This window comes from Diadema setosum, chromosome 14 (assembly GCF_964275005.1).
Source record: "Diadema setosum chromosome 14, eeDiaSeto1, whole genome shotgun sequence".
Classification (NCBI taxonomy): domain Eukaryota; kingdom Metazoa; phylum Echinodermata; class Echinoidea; order Diadematoida; family Diadematidae; genus Diadema; species Diadema setosum.
Window position 1 is genome coordinate 32,594,925 of NC_092698.1, and position 22,267 is coordinate 32,617,191.

At 36.7% G+C, this 22,267-nt stretch overlaps 1 protein-coding gene across 1 annotated transcript; it reads left to right on the top strand.

The window, feature by feature from the left end:
* The first annotated feature begins 6,524 nt into the window (after positions 1–6,524).
* On the top strand, positions 6,525–13,612 carry LOC140238038 (deoxyribonuclease-1-like). Its single transcript, XM_072317964.1, has 8 exons — positions 6,525–6,609; positions 7,341–7,424; positions 7,879–7,988; positions 8,494–8,606; positions 9,712–9,866; positions 10,132–10,222; positions 12,005–12,082; positions 13,194–13,612. Exons 1-7 carry the CDS (start codon positions 6,539–6,541, stop codon positions 12,050–12,052), a joined length of 672 nt encoding a protein of 223 aa, XP_072174065.1. The 5' UTR covers positions 6,525–6,538; the 3' UTR covers positions 12,053–12,082; positions 13,194–13,612.
* The last annotated feature ends 8,655 nt before the right edge of the window (positions 13,613–22,267 follow it).

Sequence of the window (22,267 nt, forward strand, 5' to 3'; positions counted from 1 at the left end):
TGATATATTACATATAATCATAGAAAGAGATAGAGTGTGAAATAGATATATAGATAGATGGAGAGATAGGTATAGATAGAGAGAAATAGAGAGAGGTGGAGTGTCCGTGGTGCACGTGATTTCTTCCTGTTTGTTGTGGTTTCTTCATAGCCATAAATTTCATTGCCTACACACTTCAAAGATCAGTAATGTTCGATTCATGCAGGTTCCATATCATCTCAGTTTATTTCAGTCCTGATGAATCATGATACGGTTATTTTGGCAACAAAGATATCAGCAAACAAACAAACAAAGAAGTAAATCGCTAATTTTCGAGGGGTCCTCAGTGTTAATGACACGTGTACGAGCAGAAACATAGTATCTTATTCAAATTCATAAATTACTGCGTCGAGTCATTTTTATTGCAACTGACTGACAAATTACCTTTCATCGACGTAAGTAAGCACTGATCATTCAGCGTTACTCTTTAATTGGTTAATCTGTTGCAACAGAGAATATTTATTCACACCATGACTTAATTTTCTTTCGGCATTTGCGTCAGAGAAAGGACAAAAAAACACACAAACAAACAAACAAAGACACTACATAGAACTGCTAGTACTTTACACTTTTCTTCCATAAGTACCATAATCTCTAGCTTGTGTTGCTCATGCAGATGATTATGTTTGCATATTAAGTTTTTTTTTTCTTTCAAAACGATACCCGGTATTCATATGCAGGATGTATGAACATTTTTTTTTTCAAATTCAAATGAATTTATTAGAAATTTCTGCATCAAATATATATTACAAACGAAACACAGTCATTTTTTTTTTTACAAGAGAATGGAACATACAGTGTGTACATCCGAATATAAAACTGAGATATACGTGTACAGATTAAAGAAAAGAGTAAGAGAACACGTCAATTGGGAACCACTCGGGATAAAGAAGATCAAATGATCTGACTGAATTAAGGCACATGTATTGGGAGTATAAATGCAGAAGACTGTCGTCAAATAAGCATATACCTTCAAGATACGACAGCCTTTAGCTTGAAGATGCGACATCTTTAATACGACATTTTTAAAAAGTCTTTCCCAGCATTACACAATATGTTCGTATCCAATGCCATCTCGCGTGTTACCTTGAATGACATCTTCTGATCTGAAATCCGTTTTTTAAATTTCTGTTTGTTTGTTTGTTTGTTTGTTTGTTTATTTGTGTTTTCAAAAATGGGTGATTGTCGTCCAATAACTTATGAAAGAGGCAGCCGATACATTTAAGGTTTTTCCTGGATGCAGTATATGATTTGGCAATAATAGATTGTATGGTCATGTAACAATAATTGAGGAAGAAAGAGTTAACCTAACAGACTTTGCTCAGGGTGAGTGCCCTGTCTGCTATCAAACGCCTTGGTTAATCTATAAACTATATTGAGAGATATAAGCAAAGTATAGACGAGCTATCAAAAGTGTATGTGACACGTTGCAGGCGTCAGATCCTGTCATTTCAATCGAACGAAGCTGTCTCCTCTTCTACAGCTCTTGGTGAGTATGATTACTCCCTGAATCAGGGCTTAGCTTTCCTTTTCTTTGCTTCTAGGACACCTGAGCCAAAGACCCAAGTGAGCTACTGCGACCATTCATTAGGGGAGGGGGAGCCAACGTTCCCAAATTAGGGAATCTCTGCAAATTCTAGAAACAGAAGTGAGAGATGTAAATGTGATGTTACGAGTAAGAAGATCGGTTACTGTAGTTTAAAGCTTGTTCATGGCAGATCTGGGGGTACCCCCACCCCCACCCCCGTCTTGATGGGCTCTCTGGAAAACCAAACAATAAGGCCTAATCATCACATGTTCATGTGCTTTTTTTAAAAATGCATGGTCAAATTTTCACTAAACCTGACGGTTGCAGCAGCCCTGGGATGATAGGATCTTAATCTATTCAAATGGGCACCGGGGACTCTAAGTCATCGAATGATGGAACTTTTCAGAATCTTCTTCTCTAGAACCAGACGTAATAGAGTTAATGTTATGAGTAAGCATAGATAGGTGACTGTAGTTTCAAGTTTGTTCATTGTAAATTTAGGGTGCACCCGGGGGACGGGGGTGGCAAATTAGAGCCATATTTTCCAATTTTTGTCTTCTCGAAAAAGACATATAGTTCCATTTAGACAGTACTTGGCAGGCATTTATGGTATAGGATGATAGAATACATATTGGTTTGAATGGGGACCATATTATGACCCCCTCCTTGCTGTCAATGTTTATCGTAGTTATTAGGTGACAAGAACATGTTGAAGGCGAACTTGCCGAACTCAAGTAAGCGCTAAACCTCCTGATCTAATGTTACTCAGTTTGAATCAAAACAGAATTAATTTTCCCGACGTGCAGTATGTCAACATCTTCATTAGACTTGTTTCTATCACTGCCCTATTGATATTGTTTGTTGTGTCATTTTCTTTCATGAATACGAGAATTGGTGTGTTACCCGTCTCTATGTGGAAAGATATAGATGCTTTATGCAGCTTAACTCTTTGAAATACATAAATGATGAAATGGTGAGTTTAAAGGCAGTTCGTAGAGCAGATTGGCAATAAACATTAATTGTGTATTCTTCTTCATCAGACATAAACATATTATACACTTTGCAATCCCAAGATTATACATCGAAGCATGCAAGACTCTTAAGCTTTTGTTAGCCAGTGTGACTGCGTCATACATGAGTTTTATTTTGACAACAGTACTATTCCTAGCAGAAAGATACAAAAAGGCATCTTTGATATTACCAATTCAGGAAACGTCACACATCTGATACCCCTAATTGCTTATATTAGCTGTTTCTCTCTCTCTCTCTCTCTCTCTCTCTTGTAAATTTTGCAGATGATTGGGAATTCATGAGAACCTGTGGATCGCTAGAAGACAATAGCATACTTAAAGATTAGTGCTGTATTCTGAAGAATTTTTTTTCGAATACAAAGCAATAACAAAACACTTAGCTTTTAAGAACGTCATTGGGTCTTTGAAACAACAGCATTTTTGGAGGGATTAAATTCACATAATATGCGTTTATGCAGTGTATCGAAATTTATTGTTCAGCATGGATAAGATGTTGAAATCAGAATACTAATATACTGATCTACAATTCACGACAAAATTAGTACTCAAAAGAAAATCAAAATCTCTCCAATAATCAGAATTATTCATTTTGGGGGATAGGGGTGGGGGAGGTGGGTGGATGAAGAACAATATCACCATCTGACAACAATCAGAAAATCATCGGTGTATTCGCAACCGTTAATATATCAAAGTCCGAATTACTTCAACGAAGCACCTGTTGCTATCCCTTATCGTTCTGGTTGATACTACTCGCTCTGTCACAATTATTTTCCAGAGCATAGTTCTAGATGATTTTGCTGGCTGATGGGCATTAGATAGTTGTACATACAGATATGTTCTTTCCGAAAAATGTCAAGGTATTCCATCAGATCGTTTTCCCCCGATGTAATGCATGCAGGATTCTTTATAAGCTTACTTGTATATTGGAAAAGCTATTAAGTTGGGGAAATATATTTCAAATCCAACACTGTTATTGGCGCAAAATTTACAGCGACTTGCACTTCACCCGCTCCCCCTTACCATGAGATTTGATATTTCCAATACAAAATTCGCTTCGTGGCACACTCGGCTTCAGAAAACACTGCGTTATTGACTTTTGAAAAGAGAAAAACAACCTCATGTTTTGATGTAAAGTTCACACAATGCAGCTTGGTTCAGATAGTGAATGAGGACTGTCTAGACGCTTAACCCTTTGTTTGCTTGAGTGCCAATAACCATGAGGTACGGAATACCCTATAGCCTTTAACACACCGTCCAAATTCTTGGCATGGAAAGGATTTAAACAGTGTGTGTGTTCGAATCCTGCCAGGCGCGTTTATTTATCATTTTCCAACATCACAGCGTTTACTCAAAATGCATCTATTGAACAATTAGGCATCGTGTGCCTGGCAATACAGGTTCTTAGAAATAAACTCTAACACTGGAGAGGTTATATCTTAATTTTGTAAATAAGACTGCACAAGTTTGTTATTTAAAAAAAAAAAAAAAACCCTCACGTTTGATGGATCCGCATAGATATCACGTATTGTAAATCGTTGCAAGCACTACGTCATGTCCGACTATAATGCAATTTCTATGACAATCATTTTTCTTAAGCTATAACAACTGTATTGGTATTAAATTTCAATCTACCATATATCTATTCGATCACTTACCTCTTGCTTCAGAACACTCTTTTCCCAGTTGGGATGCAATCAAATTTAATGCAAGATTAAAAAAAACTGCATAAATTTAAAAATAAAATCAATAATCTTCATGAACAGGTACGTCGATCCATTTACGTGTCACACAGACCTCTTGCAAGAGGCAAAACACTCTGTCCCTCTCATAGGACATAAAATGGAGGTCCCATAGTTATGTGCAAGAGTCGCAACTCATGCATGTAAGAGATCCCGCTTCATTCATTCATCGCAAAGAGCAGGGTGTTTAACCGGGTGAAATGGTCCCGCCTCACATCTACCTGGACCCCATGGAAGACCAGAAATAAAGCTGAATATGAGCTATCCAGCCATCTTCTCAGATGGAAAATGAACAAAAAATCAAACAAACAAACAAACAAACAAACAAACAAACAAACTTCATGTTTTAAAAGACCATTTTTAGAATAAACTAACATCGTGGTAGCAAGTATGATACAACAGCGTTACACATCGCATTTCCAATTAGATCTACGAGTAGCTACATGTAGATTCATTAGGGGAAAATACAATATACATTTTCATGTCTTCAGAGCGGTTGCTACATTAGGGCCATCCCGCCTCTTCTTGCACAGTGTAAGTCTAATTCCGCAAGTTGAGAAGACTCGAAGTACATTTACAAATTATTATCATGTATATTCATAATAAAAAAATCTCTGTTTGCTACATACACGTATCTAATCTAAAAACATTCAATACGGGTGGGATAGTCCTCAAACAATAAACAAAAAATTGAAATTCAATGTTGATTTTGAATTGGTATTTGATGATGATTAAATAAAAAAGGACAAAGAGAGTGATACTCAAAGATCACGATACTCCCTTCCATTGCAACTGAAATATTCTCTTTCTCTGCTTATTATAGTCATCTTCGAGAGTCACAACGTCCTCAACACATCGTCATGGCAACAGGAAGCTCCGTACTTCTCGCATTTCTCGTTACTCTGGGAATGGTGTCGTCTGTCGTTGGTGTGGCTAACATTGCGGCCTTCAACATCCAGGTCTTCGGCCAGAGCAAAATCGGCAAGCCCGACGTCGTCGACGAGCTGGAAAAGGTTCGATATTGCCTGAGATGGTCTACAGGGACAACTTCATTTCATTCATTTCAATTCCAACATACGAAAATACAATTGCAGTAAGATATCTAAATATATGTAATTACACAAAATCAATATGTAATATTAAAGAGAAACTAATCGTACAATTTTGATTTGTATTGGCATCAAAGTTACATTTATTGTACTTCAGTTCATTGGAGTTTCTCCGGTTACAATGTTGTATTGATTTTCTATAAGTACGTATAATAATGATACTACTACTACTACTACTACTAAAAATAATAATAGTAATCAGGTCTTATTTATCCACGGTAGCCTCCTCAGTGTTTCCACTGCTCTACCAGAGGTCACTGCCATTATTATATTCAAATATCCTACTGCAAATGCACTTTTGTTCATTGAAAATTAAATAAATGAAATGAAATGAAATGAATTTACTACATGAATGCATATTCAACTGATATGGAAGTGTATCAATACAACGCGATGAAAACAGGGGCAGTAGATCAATATATAAATGATCTTTTTTTAATGTTACTTTGCCATGTACAGTAGATATCTCTTAATTTTCTTCTGTATTGACGTTTTGCTATTTAATGTACATACGTTTATCGATATCATTCCGGACCCCATGCAAGACCACTGCTTATTGGTGAATGGCTACCCTGACAAAAGATTAGAAATCAACCAACCAATAAATGAATGAATCAATCAATGAATCAATCAATCAAGCAAGCAATGAATGAATGAATGAATCAATCATTCAATCAATATGGTACTCTTTACATACAAACGTTCTCACTTATTAAGTACAATCAGACACAAAAGTGCTTTTACGTATATCATATCCATGACTTCATTTCATTATTCCCTTTAACACCAGCAAAACATAGACACATGTTGACAGAGTATATAAGTAAAAGACATTTAGGATTGTATTCCTTACTTTTGGGTTAAGTGGAATCAGATCACAATCAGCACTTATCGCCTCTCGTTTTTATTACTCTCTATATACAAAACAATGGTTCACTGTACGTTAGTGATTACATAAGAAGTAGGCCTACTCTTTTCTCAACAAGCGTGTTCTTCTTTTACGTGTTGATGACTTTTAGCGACGTTTTTGCACTAAACATTGACATTTTTTTCTTTTTCTCTTTCTTTAACCAGATTATCTCAAGATATGATATGGTTTTGATTCAAGAGATTCGCGACAGTGCGGGAACCGCCATCGTAGAACTTCTGGATAAAGTAAATGAGTAAGTTTATCCAATATACTAAATCACATCAAGAAAGAAGCTATGAAACGACATTAAAAGAAATTACACATATGTATTTGTATTTATGTGTAGTCATGTGTGAGAGAGGGAGAGACAAGTGAGAGAGAGAGAGAGAGAGAGAAATAGCTTCTTCAGGTATGTTGAGTTATCATTCCCTTGTTACTTTTAATGCTGCTCTCAAAGAACTAAAGAACAAAGTGCTACACAATCCATTTCATTCAAGAATTAATGATTACAAAAATATTTTGTTTGAAATGATATTATATCCTCTCCTCTTTCCATCTCTTCTTTCTCCTCTCATCTCACTTGCCTTATCTATTTCCTCTACTTCTTACCCTCTCTTCCTATCTCTTTCTCGTAAAGTGGAGCTTCAGCTACAGTTGTTTTTAGTCAGTTTGGTATAAACTTTGTAATGAGTTTAATTTGCGGTGGCCTAGTACAATCTTTGCTTTTATTGCGGGCCTAGCCACCCCCCCCCCCTCACAAACAATGTGGTCAATATGACTATTTCGCATTAATAGAATACGTTAAGTGTACGTTCGATTATCTTTTTATGTTAAAAAAAACCCAAAATGTTATTGTGAAATGATAATCATTGTTACTCAATTATGTTTGAAAATAAATTCAAACCAATCAATCGATTTCTATAATTGTACAACCTGTTCTTGAGTTATACATTGACCACTCTTTTGTACACTGAAAACCGATAGCCACTCAAGTCATACTTACGCAATGGACATCGGCCCCCGGGTTGGGCGAACATCGAGCAAAGAGCAGTATGCCTATTTCTACAGGTGAGCATTTTCGATACATTTGATTTAATTTTCAACTTTGAATTAGCCTCTCTCTATTTCTTTGTACTCTTCCTTCATGACTACTTATTCAAGTGAATGACTGCAACACATAACATGAAGTTCAAAATACGTGTAACCATCATGCATATATCCATATGTTATTTATTTATGTTAAAGATAGATAGATAGATATATAAATAAATAGATAGATATAAATAGATAGATAGATAGATAGATAGATAGATAGATAGATAGATAGACAGATAGATAGATACGGCACTTGCTTCCCTTTTCAACAGTTATTAAGGTTCTGCAGAAATTACCTTTTCAGCTTACGAGCTTTTCCGTCTTGCTACTGTCTCGTCGGGTGGTGAAATATATAGCAAACATATAGACTTGCATGGGAATTCATGACAAGCTGTGTTTCTTATACGTCTTGTCTTCATTACGACAGAACGGACATGTTCTGGGTAAAAGATTCGTTCACCTACTCAGACCCAGGAGATCTCTTTGAGAGAGAGCCATACGTCGTGCATTTCGGTATCAAGACATCAGCTGTCACAGGTGATTGAAAAGGGAGAAGAGGAAAAAATCAAAGAATGCAGTATAGTTCACACATTGTATCAATTCTTAAACGTCATCTTTACATATTCTGCAAGCCTAGACTTGCAATGAATGAAATAGCGTGAAGGGATCATTCTTTCTTTCTTTTTTGTATTCTTTATTGATTTTAGTGCTGCTTCAACAGCAATGTCAAGAAATAACATTCTGTTGACTTCAAACAATTAATTTCCTAACCATTTATAAGAATACCTTAATTCCGCGATGATGATACTTCTTGCATGTGTTATTAGAAACAATGTAATTAGCTGGTTATATCATAATCTTATCATCAATTTCATCAATTCACCCATAAACTCCTCATTTTTTATACGCCGTTCAAGCAGAGCTGAGATGGCTACTCAACACCATGGTGATCTAACGTGTCTCACGATTTTGTAAAGATAGGAGATTTACGTTATACGTATATGTACAGCTCCACGTTTTAACTAAAAATATCTGTCTTTAGGAGTTGATGACTTTTCCGTGATCGGTCTTCACTCAAAACCTGACGATGCCGTCAACGAGCTCGACGAGATGAATAACGTATATAAGGCTGCCAAGTCCAAATTCGGCAACGAGGTGCGTTAAAAAATAAATTGAAGTCCACTTTCCAATTGAGTTTGAGTTTGAGTTTGTTTGATTTCACCACAGTTTACCCACTGCAGCCAATGGCTGTTCTTCTGTGAGATTAAAAGTTATACATTATACATTGACTAGGAAGTGTCTAGGGCAATTACCCCCGGGGAAATTACCCCAGACTTTTCCCCTGATCCTAATTCTAATCCTAATCCTGAACTTATATCAACCGTAACCCAAACTCTAACTCTAAACTTAACATTAACTCTAATTTTTACTCTAACCTTATCACTAACCAGTATTTAGCCGGGGGTTATTGTCCTGATTTGTATAGGAAACGAGAAAAAAACCCAAAAACAAACAAACAAACACACAACAGCAAAACAAAGGAAATCATGTTCCCCCCCAAAACCCACAAATTAATATACTGAAAAAAAAAATGACATTCAATGTTATACAGTTCAATGCAAACGATTAGGTCAACTATATAACAATAATTCGTCTAAATTCTTCTCAGAAATGATAGAGGCTCGGTTGGAAGTTATTCATAGGACTAAGATTGTTATAACTCAAGCAAAAACAAAAACAAACAAACAAAAACAAAAACACGTATTTGGGAGAAATGATACTAAAGTTTCTCTTTTTGACAATAGTCTCGTGTAATTCTTAAGTCCATGAGAAAGAAACATGTTTCTAAAAGTATTAAGACAATTAATTTAGCATGTTCTTTAATGTGACAGTCTCAAAGATATATCAGGGCAACGACAAAGTCACGTGAACAAGCATGCTCACGAACTATTTCTCTCTCCATTAATCATGTTTCCTCATGCATATTAAGAATACATGTATAACAATGTTCTAACATTTGACAGTTTCTTAACCGTTTTTTTTCTTTCGTGGTTATTGTCAGGCATGCTACATTTGCCATGTGTTATGTAACGCTATAAGTTCTTGCTAAGATTACGTCAATGAACAGTGTAAATCGAATGAACACCGAGGCTTTCTATGATTTTTATTTCTCTTACCAAACTTAGGACTGGAAACTCTTTTGTTTTACTCTCTTCCCCATCTGCGCACTCTCTTTTTGGTCCTTACCTCCTCCACACAGAACTCCATACTGATGGGGGACTTTAACGCCGATTGTAACTACGTGAGGTCCAGTGACTGGTCAAGTATCAGCATTAGGACGGACTCAAGCTTTGAGTGGCTCATCTCCGACTATGCTGACACCACAGTAAAATCCACCAACTGTGCCTACGATAGGTGATTCTTCCGCTGCTTGGTCTTTCTGTTCCAAAGCGAATAGAATAATCTTGGCTTGCGTAAAACCTCGCCTACGACTTCTTTTTAAAGTGATACCGATTCCACCTCTCCATTTTAATCCGAAATAGATACACTTGTAGTTTTGTTAAAAATTAGTCGGCTTGCCTAGCAACGAAGCTTTTGAATCTAGTCAATGATGACTCACTTCCTCTGTTACCATAATATAGCAAGATTATCCACGCTGTTTAAATTTTGCTTGAAACAGGATCGTGCTTGCTGGTAGTGCTATGAAGTCTGCTGGCTATGGAGGCGGTGTCTTCGATTATCAAACAGCGTACGGGCTCAGTGACGATCTGGTAAGTTATAGAGGGTCATGTACCTATATAACTAAAGACCCAACGTTAAAACACATTGCAGAGACTGCATGCTTGTCATATACGACATAATAGTAAAAGCGGCAAGTGAGTGACAAAGTCGCTGGTTTTTATCAATAATATAATGCGTCTGTGCCAACGACATCTGTTTTATTATCAAGTCTTGACGTAGATATATTTCTAAAGTAGGATGAGCGTTTTCATTTAAAGCTTGGCATCCAAGTATAATAGATAAGTAAACTCTCAAAACCTAGCTGCCTGCTCTCCTTAACTATCGTAACCCTTTCCGCTATACTCTTTAATCACCCTTCGATGATGCCCCTGCCTACTAGGCTAGTACTAACCATACAGGCCGATAAGATCTTATAGGCGCCAATCCCCCGGAAAGACCAAAACTTCAATGGCGTCGACGGGAGGGTCTTCAATCCGCCCGCCGACATAAACGGCGTAACCCTGTACTCCGGTACAGGAGTAATCAGATGACATCTGTTTCTCCTTAAACCTATCAACTTTACTTCCTGTAATCACTCGTGGTTGTTGTTTTTTTTTTTACATTAAAGTCAAAATATAACTAAAAGTGAGTTAATATATAAGATATTTTGTAGGTTTTGTTAACCTGAGTTATTGAAGTAATCATTGACTTGTATTATTTTCTGGAGTAAATTGCCAACTTGGCAGACCTCCAATAAAATCAAGACAACAACAACAATAATGCCAAAACACTCATACCCTGATTTACATTATTTGTCATTTTCTGCCTCCCTATGAACACACAAAAGAAGGGCAGTATAAATGATCTGTGTGGAATCGAATTAAGCTTTAAAAAAAAAAACATGATTAGGTTAGCAAAGCTCCGATTGACAATACAAATATTATACGAAGCCAAATTTGCGACACTTTTTCATCCAAACGATACCGGTGCTCACCATGGTCTTACTGATTACAAGAGTGCAGGTGCATAGGAACTAATTTTACATATTTTTGCACCATTTGCAACGCTCATGATCTTACCTGGGTGGAGATAAAATCCCTTGCCAGTCGTTATCATTTCTTTCCGTTCAGGAGACTATTTCTATGTGACTTATAAATAATGAGTGTAACTCACACAATGCTAGACATTTCGTAGGCCGACTTTAAAGCCAGGTAACTACGGAAATCCTACTGTATATTCAATATATTGTGGCACATCCTTAAAACTTTGCCTCTTTTATCAGGTGATTGACACTAACTCACATGGCAACAATTTTAGGCATGAATTTTATGTACAGTGTATGCGGCATTCGAAATTGTCAAAACCTCAGTGCTCTACATCCACAGTTTGAAACCGTCTACCACCTGTCACCGAACCTGAATGTAACAGTTATTTCATGTTCGTCATTTCCCTTATATACGCTATATCTGCTTTTCCGGACCTTTAATTTCATATTTTGAGCTTTCACTTTATGATCTTTCGCTTCACATGAAATATGGCATTCATTTGAAAGCTTAACATGTGTTTTTGATGGGTTTGATGTGATTTCCTAAAAGATCCGTTGCTTTTCATTTCTCTTATTTCAAAACTAAAAGTAGGGAAGTAGGCCCTTGAATAATGAGATCACTAACAAAAGAAGAATGATGGTAATGATGATGACTAATAATGGTGGTGATAATAACAAGATGATAACAATCATCATAACAAGAAAAATAACAATAGTTACAATGATAATGATATATTAACTATTACCCACTTTCTCGTTGGATTGCATATTTCGATTTCCAATACAGGCTGAAGATGTCAGCGATCACTACCCGGTCTACTTCAAGTTGAATTAACTTTACCACACATGGGTGACCTGTCAAAAGGTAAGAACTAGCCATTTTGAAGCAAATTAAACATTAAAGGCATTCACCATTTGCAGATGAAACAAGTGCTTCAAAACAGTTCTAAAATGTGAGTTAGGGATAGAAACAACCAACATGACAATTTTAATCAGTATAATCAATGTAAAGTATTGTTAAATAAACAAAATGTGAACAGTAGTTATAATAACATTTGTACTAGAATAAACCGTCTATAGTTATTGTTTATTGAGAAAAATAGTGATATCTCCTTATTTTTAGCCTTTATTGCGAAATTCTTATATGGTAAGGTATAATTTGTGATACAACTGACCCACACATATGCATCAAATGCGGTTACTCAAACGTTTTATAAATCACTACTCTCCAGTGATGAACAATATCTTTAAGGGCAACTGAAACGAAAAAATCCTTACTTTGTGTGTGTATGTGTGTGTGTGTGTGCGTGTGTGTGTGTGCGTGTGTGTGTGTGTGTGTGACGATACGATATTGGCAGTTAATCTTGGTGCTCGTGGAACGGCTGGTTTATAAAATGTTTGAAATCTTTAGGGCTTAGAGCAAAAACTCCAAATGAAAATACAGCTTCAAAACCACTTAATTGCAATGCCAGTCGTGATTGCAACGATCATGATAATGTTTCGAAGACATACAGCTGTGCAAATCTAATGTTCTTGTCTAGACCAAGATCGACGTAGTATTGTTCCTCGACAAGGTTAGCTATAAGTATATTGGGAAAAAATGTAAGAGCTACTAATACCACAAAAAGTATACATCTAGAATTGTTTTCCGGGATGCTACTTGCTGATAAGTCATTTTTTCAAAGAGTATGGAGTAATCTAGATCCGTCTGCAAAAATTTTCAGATCATTTTGATAGCATGAATATTTTCCTATAATAGGATATACTTCCATCGCATACACAAATAATTATGTAATGTGAATGTATATGTTTGTATCATACACGTGGTTTAATAATCATACAATTACATTTGTCTAAGATAGACTTTCGTAGATTAACCTTTTGCTCATTTCAACTCTGCTTCAATGCTCATTCTTCGCTTTATCTCTTGTTTTCGCGTTTTTATCATTCAGTGCTCTTCTGTTGTTTCTCTTCAGATTTGTCGTCACTCAAGCATGCAGATCACAACTGATGATTAAAGCCTGCATAATTCTCTCTTAGTCTCCCCTGATGGCAATAGTGAATTACCTTGAGGAGAAAAGTCAAAGGAATTACTGTTTGGAAACAGCGCAAGTACTGATAATCTTATAATTGTTAATGTAACTGTGAATGAAATGCAGATTGCAATATGCTTTCTGTGTTAAAAGTACATCATAATTTTATATAGGCCATGGCGAATATCCCTTCTAACATTCCTCTAGTGTACTCTTCAAGGTACATTGTACAATAACTCCTGGCTGAGAAAGATGGAATCATCTTAAGGGTTCATGCCATTCATCATTTGTTTTCTTCGTGTTCTCATTTCCCATCTATTAACCCTTGGTTTGCAAATGAGACCAATGTGCTCAAAGTTCACAAAAAAAAAAAAATATGAACAAGAAATTAATGTGACGCACAGAGAGTCAACACACGAGTAATCCAATGATCTGTCAAATGAAATAAATGATACGAACTTGACAAGGCCACAGTTTTCGCCCCGCTTACATCTGTCGATGTTGCTTTTACGTTGACTGTAGTCGTTGGTCCTTGGTAAAGGACATTTTGACGTTGACTTAAATGCCTATAAGCTGTAAGGGCGCCAGACCGAGTTAACGCGATAGTTAACTCTGAGCGGCTTAGCATTTCCTGGATATGAGCCAAGAGTTGGCATGGTTACACGGTAAAACCTGTTGCTAATTCAAAATTTTTATTCGTCTGGGACTTAAACACAGATTATGTATATATATATATATATATATATATATATAGAGAGAGAGAGAGAGAGAGAGAGAGAGAGACAGAGAGAGAGAGAGACAGAGAGAGAGAGAGTGCGAGAAGGGGTCCCGACCATATATATGTATATATTATGTATATGTATATATACATGTATATATGTATGTATATATATATATATATATATATAGTCATACACATAAATGGACAAATGGACATAGATAAACATACATGCATTACCAAATTTATGGGTTTGTTCTTATTCGAATGTATACTAATCACTAAGTGCATAATAGGTATATGCTAAAGATTCTATTGTTCTGAATATACGAAAGCTAACTATATACGCCTACGACGCGAATTAATCAAGCATGTCGTTGAATCAAAATGCCTTGACGTGGAAGAATCCAAGCTCTTGAAATGGAAGCCACTTCTTTTAAACTTTCGTCCAGCAATGGATGTGTATACACCTAAATGTATGTATTATATATACAGTATATACATACATATATACATGTACATGATACAAATACGTATATATATATATATATTCACATACATATATATATATATATATATATATATATTCACATACTTTTTTCACTATTTTCTCATAGTTCTGGCTGTTTTGCTTTTTATACGTTTATAGTATTTTTTTGCTGTTGCTTCTCAAAGATGAAAATAAATTACTTGAAAAGAGATGATGATTTATAACCAAAGCGTTTCAGTGCTTCGCCCCCATGCATTTTAACGTGACGATGTATGTAGTTTATTGTTCTCTTTGCCATACTCTACAAGTCTCTATTCCTCATTTAAAGCTCTCTCTCCCTCCCTCTCTCTCTCTCTCTCTCTTTACTACCAGAGTCCATTTATCCAGAACAATGTCAACCAGAGGTCAAAGTGCAGAGACAAATGGGGGCGGGGGCAGAGAAACAAACGTATGCAATATCAATGTCAACTGGACTTAAACTCGTCACTGGGATAAATTAGGTGATACGCAAGAAAAAAAGGGGCAAACAAGCAAACAAACACACACACATATAAACCAAAGGGACTTGGATTAACAACACTACAGAATTGTTATTAAAAAGTCGTCATCTTGTAAAATTAATACATTTATCTGGTTTATATGTGTGCAAGTATTGGGTCAGCAGGACATGCATTTACGAAAATACAGTAATGAGAATTTTTTCCTTCGACCCTAATTTGCAAATCAAAGATGGCATCTGATCATGAAGTCGCTATTTTATGAAATGATCTAGGTAACATACCTCCCAATTAGTCAACAGTATAGGAAAGATAGGTCATGTGTTTCCAAAGACACGTATTAGTACAGATTGCATATTCTACTCTACACAACTGAGTACTGTTGACCTTTGACTGCAGTTAACCCAGCAAAGAAACCTGTGACCAAGAATTTGTTATTCTATAACAGGATCCAAGTAACATTGTTTATACGTTTGCAAATATGGGAGCAATAGACCATATTAGTTTCCAAGATTCTGATTAAAAGGATTTAGACTTTGACCCCAATTTGCATAATATTATTCAAGATGGTGTCTGATCAAGAAGTCGATATGTTTTAAAATCATCAAGGAAACATGGGCTACTGCATGTCCACAAAATATGGCGGGCATAAAACTATAACTCTTCGACATTGCCTTTGAGGTACAATTACTCATTGTATAGAAGCGTCTGTTGTTTTGTTCATTTGTTTCTTTGTTTTTGGATGCGTTGTTGTTTTTATTGGTGGGGGTATGTTGTCTCTCCTCAAGTATTATTCGAAAGACAGTTGAATTGATTTATATTAATTTTAAGAAAATAAATAAAAAAAAAACAATTAAAACATCTTTAATTACAATCCAGAGCAACATTCTTACAACAGACAAACATGTCGGAAGAGAAACATTTTTGTTAACATGTAAGTCAAGAGTTCCTGCGATCTTACAGAATACATTAGGAGCGAAGGTAACAACTTATTAAATTCTGTAATAGGACATCTTCACCCTTCTGCAGAAATACAATCTATATTATACTTCAATAATCCTTTTCTGCCTTGGATTATTTAACATGATTTGTCAGAATTTCAGACATGGTTGGAATGAAATCTATATAGCAACGTTTCTATCACAGACATTTTTTTTTTTACATTGAGGTATGATTTTCAATAAGAGACATCGTTGGGCTACTGCAATCACTTCAGTGTAGAGGGAAAAAAACGCCGTAGTCGTGAAGCTAACACAAACTAGACACGTATAATGTCGGACCTTGCGTAAACCTGTGGTAATAAAGATATGAATATTGCTCTTAGCAATCTGACTGATGCTGTATTGTGATATTCACTCAAACATTATGCTCTTAGTTCCAAATATTGCGTTTAGGTACATTGTCACATGAAAGTGTGACTTTCTGGGTGAGTGAATGTGTGTAAATGTGCTGCAGTTTTCCAGTAGTGGCTATTACAGTTGTGTGTACTCCTGAATAATATGCTGCGTCATCACGTTGCCCGTATGAAGTCGGAGATCATAAAAAGAATAAAAATGCGCATAAAGCCGACTTTGGCAACAAACGCTTACAACTTGAACATTTTTTTTTTTTTGCGTTTTCCTTGTAATGAGGAAGGGCTATCAATTTAACCTAATACTAACCAATTTGTTTTAGCCAAAACACACGGATTTATTTTCCCGATATTACTCATATAAGATGGTTTTCGTGAAGACGCATAAAAAATAACCATGCATGGCCGGTTATACTGTTAAATAATAGGTGTGTGCACTAAGAATCGCAGAAGAAGAACAAGAAAACAAAACAAAACAATCATATATAAATAGAGATTTAAGTGAGGAGAAGTACATTGGACACGAATGTCTGCAGAAGACTAGTCTACAACCATCTCTCAGATATGAAACACGTTTTCATATTAAAGGCGCTGCAACACCCTTTAAACTGCGTTGCTACACATGGTCAGTCTTGTGTGGTTGCGTTTTTTTGTTTGTTTTTTTTTCTTTGTTATTATTTGTTTTTTGCTTGTCTTTGCAGTTTCATCAGCGCACACCCCCGCTTAACCGCTGGTAGCTCTCAAATTAACAGTCAACTTCTTTGAGGATCTCTAGAACTCGCTGTGGCGTCGTCCATTGAATGTCTTTAAACTGTGCACCATGTTCCCCGCTTTATCGACCATATCCTTTCCTGTTCCTTCACGCTCTGTGTGGTCACTTGACTACCTTCTATAGCTTTTACGGCCTTGCCCGCGTTATTGACCCACCTTCCACTCCCCCTCCCGGCTACATCGCATGAATTGTACCAAATTCTTATTTCTCCCAACAACCCAGTGACAATTCATTTTGTTATAATGTTCAGTCTGGGTAAGTTCTCATCTGATGTCTTGACTTCATTCTCCTGGTCGTTGTCACTCTCCTCTTCATGGTGTATGTCATCTCGCCCTTTCTGTCTGTTTGTTTGTTCGTTTGTTTTGTGTTTTTCTTTTTGGTCCATTTCCGCTGCTTCAAGGTTTGCTCGGAAGGAATCGATTCTTCTTGCTCATATCTGTGGCATTCCCTGTGTCTTCCCTCACATTCTGCACTGCTGCAATCCCTGTCGCTGCATGAGCCTTTGCGGACATTTCCAGCAGAGTGAGAAAACTCAAAATTAAGAAAATAGTCCCTATAGAGAAAACACATAAAATATATGGAAGGCATGCAGATAATATTTTCGTCATAAAAGATACGTTAACGATATCATGAACAAACAGACGTTTACATGAATTTGCAGTGCTAAGTAAGTCACGATCGGTGGAGTAGTGTTGCAGGGGAAGAAAGAGATTATCGTGTTTAGAAAGTCAAACATGATCAGAAATTACCTGTAGACCTATATCGTATGTCATTTGTACAAATTTCGTCCCCACCCTTACTGCTAATTCTCTTCCAGATTGGTCCCAATCCGCCACTTCGGCATACTTTTTCTTAAAAACCATGATCCCCTCTCCATCATCTCCCCCCCCCCCTTAAATATTCCTGCTGCTAAAGTTTGACCAAGTTGCAGCCCTACCTTCAAGAAGAAAAGAAAAGATAATGTTTGGTTACGGTGAAAAATTCTGTTTGTAAGTACAAAACAACATAAGAAATGTCATAAGGCAAATATTTTTTTTCATTTAATAATTAATCCATACGAATGTTTGGACGCTAAGAGGTAGATCAAAAGATATGTTTCTAGAAAAAAATGAAAAACAGGAGGAGAAGAAGAAGATAAGAAAAAGAAGAATCACGATAACATTTCGGAGACCAAATTTTAGGGGATTAAGAAAAAAATATCTAGAAGAAAAGAAGTCCTACAGACTACTTCCTCTTTCTTACTCTAATCTTTCCTGTGATAAGGCAAAAACAGTTTGGTTATTCAAAACAAGAGATAATTGTTCATGCAAACGTTGCAAAAGGAAGATATGTTCCGGTAAAATGTTACCGATGTTAACGGATTTTTTGTTTTGTTTCGTTGTTCGTTTATTTACTGTTGTTTCCACTCCATCATTCCATGCATGTATGCGAATTCATCTTTAAGGCTGTCAGACAGATCGATCATATACGATCGTCGTAAGCTACTTCATCCATTCATTAATATTCTCGAAACACACTTGGTTATAACTCATAAGCTGAGAAATATATGTAACACGGGTATGTTGGAGAACATACAGTTGCTCTAGTCTGAGTTCAAGTTCCCTCCTTGGTAAACTCTTTTGTTTCCTGATGAAAAGGCCACCAGGCGACCACCTTAGCACCCGGCGTTTGTTTGGTAAACAAATCCCTTTCTTACCTGAGAGCTGAATGAACATCATCTGGCGTGGGTCAGCACAAGTTCTTCACTTTGCAGAACTGTGTTGATCAAGCCAGATGTGTTCTCCCCCTGCTCTCTATACAGGTAAGAATTATTCTACTTCATATACTCTCTTGCTGTCTATGTATGTTTCACATATTGATATGTTATTAATGATGTGTGTTTTGATTTCATAATCACAGGATTTCCAAATCATAGATATGGTTGAGAATCCGTTATATTAATTCATAACATATGAAGTTATGATTTTACTCATCAGTTAACTTTTGGTCGCTGCCCTGCAATAGTAGTTTATTCCAGTTGTTGAAAACAACCAATGAGATATATACATTATTCTCAGCTTTCTATACAGGCTTGATATATTCAAGGAGTTGAGGAGTGGTCTGTAGTTGTCTTTAAGCGATGTGCATTTGTTAACTGGCTCAGTTGCAAGATACTATGGAAGTAATTATGAATTGCTAAGTTGGGCGTTAGCGACTGTGGAAATGCTGTCATATCATCGACAAATTAATTTATTAGTATGCCGGTGGATATTTTATCAGATATGCCCTTCGCAGTATTCAATGTATATAGAGTGTTAAAATCTAAGTAGGCGTATATGTATGTGGGAACGTGCCCCATACTGCTGTATATAATGTATAGCTTTTCATTTAATCCAGAAATTACGTTGCATGTGAAGGAACTCATGGCTTTTCTTAGCGTATTATACAATATCATGTTATGTAGAGGGTAGCATCTCCGTGTGTGTGTGTGTGTGTGATCACTTGTGTGTTGTCGGTGTGTGTGTGTGAATGTGCATGCGCGTATGTGTAATCTGTGCCCCGTGTAAGTCGCTAACATATAGAAGAGGTAGTTGATTTGACGTAGAGTAGGACGGTAGTTTTCCTGCTCAGGCCCGTTTATACTGTTGAAGTAAGTTTGGTACACAAGGCAGTGGACAGGGTGTGCATTCTTATGTTATAATACGGTAGGTGAATAGGGTCTGCGCGAGTAGACTAGGCCGGCTGACCACGGCTTTTTAAGACCGCACTACGGCGGAGGGCCATTGTCAAGTTTCTTTACTTTTGTGGAGGCCGGAAAGATGTGCTGGTAGCTCTTTTGTTTCAAAGTCTTAATAGGGGAAGTCTCTCCCCCATCTCCTTTTCTCTATAGGCCTGGAAGGGGCGAAAAGAGGAGCTAACTTTTTGTAGTATATGTACAGTGCATAGATACGCTGGTTAAAACTCCTTTTGTATACTTTGTTGGCCTTTTATACTCTGGGGAGTCCAGCGTCTTCTCGCCTTGGCTTTTATTTTAGTTTGTGAGTTTACAAAGTGCTTAATCCATGGCAGGGCTCTGCATCAGGGCTTTTACCAATGTACAGTATTCTGTTGAGTGTAGTTGAGAGCGTGTGTGTCATGTATATAGAGAGAGATAAGTTAAGTCAATGTGTACAGAAATGAAGTTTGAGTTAGTGAGAAATAGTAAATGTAATAGGACATCTGGTGATAGAGTAACATGTAGTTAATAGTAGTAAGGGGTAGTTTGGATAATGTGTTGTATGTAATAATGTCAGTGTACATAGTGCATGTGAAACTTGTGATTGTTGCGTTTTTGTAAATCGAAAGTATTATGTATCATGTTGAATGTGAATAAAGACTTTGCAGAACTGTGTTGATCAAGCCAGATGTGTTCTCCCCCTGCTCTCTATACAGGTGTCATATCTCGCAAGGTCAGGGACCTGTTCTTGCATCGTCACCCCCTTTTTTTTAGTTGAGTGAACGCCCCCTGCATCCCTTTACCCACAAGCAGGCTACGACTATACACATAGGAGAGCAAGTGCGCTGTTAGCTGTCGCGCTTGCAACGAAACACGGGCGTTACATATATATAAACAAGAAATGTCGCTATGGCGACTGGTATGCCACCGCCATAATGCATGATTCTCCTAAAAGGTCTATAGTACATGTGAACAATGTGTGATTACATTTTCACAAAATTGGCAAAATATTGAAATGACATGTTTGTCACAAATGTGTTGAATGTTCACCTTCCTTGACCTATGTTTAATTGGATGAATAGGAGAGCATGTATTTGGGGATTTAAGAACTTTAACTTGACTTTGACCCTGTCATAATTTCATGCATTGAGTAATTTTCAAGGTATGGAGAAAAAGCGCAATTTCAGTATGAACAGTAAATTGTTATCATTTTCACCTGGCCTTTGACCCTAAGATTTATAAGAGAATCACTGTCAGGCAGAACATACATAAATATGTACTAAGTTTCAAGATAACTTGAGCCACTTCCGAGATATGGAGAAAGAAGTAAGTTCAGCACTTTCACTTGATCTTTGACCTTTTGACCTTTGACCTTCTTGGCAAAAAAAAAAAAAAAAATCCCAGAGAATCTCTATTGGGTTATACATGCATACACCAAGTTTTAACAAAAATGATCCTGCTGGCATTGCATAAATATTAGGGAAATAGTAAAATTTTGAAGTATTGCCCTTGACCTTTGACCCCTGACCTTTGACCCAATGAACCCCAAATTCCCTAGATAACCACTGCCCATCAGTACATGCATATATACTATGTTCCATGAAGATACTTTGAACAATTCCAAGATACGGAGAAAAAAAGTGAAATTTTAACATTTTTACTTGATCTTTTGACCTTTGAACTTTGACCTCATGACCCAAACTTTCACCAGAGAATTTTAATTGGGTAATACATGTATACACTAAGTTTGAAGAAAATATCTTCAGGCATTGCATAGATATGGGGGAAATAGTGAAATTTCAAGCATTTCGCCTTGACCTTTTGACCTTTGACCTTGAGCATGTGCACCCAAAAGTTGATAGGCACAACTTCACCCCCTAATACACAAACATGTCAAGTTTCATTAGGATACCTCAAAAGGTTTTTTAGTTACGCTGTCCACAAATTTCATTACGGACGTACGGAAGGACGGACGGACGGACGGACGGACGGACAACCCGAAAACATAGTGCCTCTGGCACAACTTCGTGGCGGAGGCATAGAAATGTCAATAACAAAACACCAAATGTGATCCTGCGTCACAAAAAGCAACAAAAAGTTGCCAGAAGTGGATTTTTTAAACTAAGGGCAGATTCTGACAGGGCAGACTCAAAGCTTCAAAATGAGCCGTAACTAAATTCAAATGCATTCACTTAACCTATTTAAATATTGGAAAGAAAGCACTCAGTCTGGAAAAGTGTGAACTGAGAAAAGAGGCTCATTGGGCTCAGACAGCGCTTAATCTTTACCAAGGCGTGCCAGCTGTGTGATGAATGGGACAAAAAGCAGGATATAAACCACTGTAACAACAACAATGAAGAGATTATCAGATTAAGCTGAAATTAAGGGTGCTTTTGAGCACATTCTATCAATAATTAATGCTACTTTCAAGGCAATAGCATTTTCCTTTCAAAAGTTATCAGAGTTGAAAGTGAAGAGTGTGCAAAGGATTTGT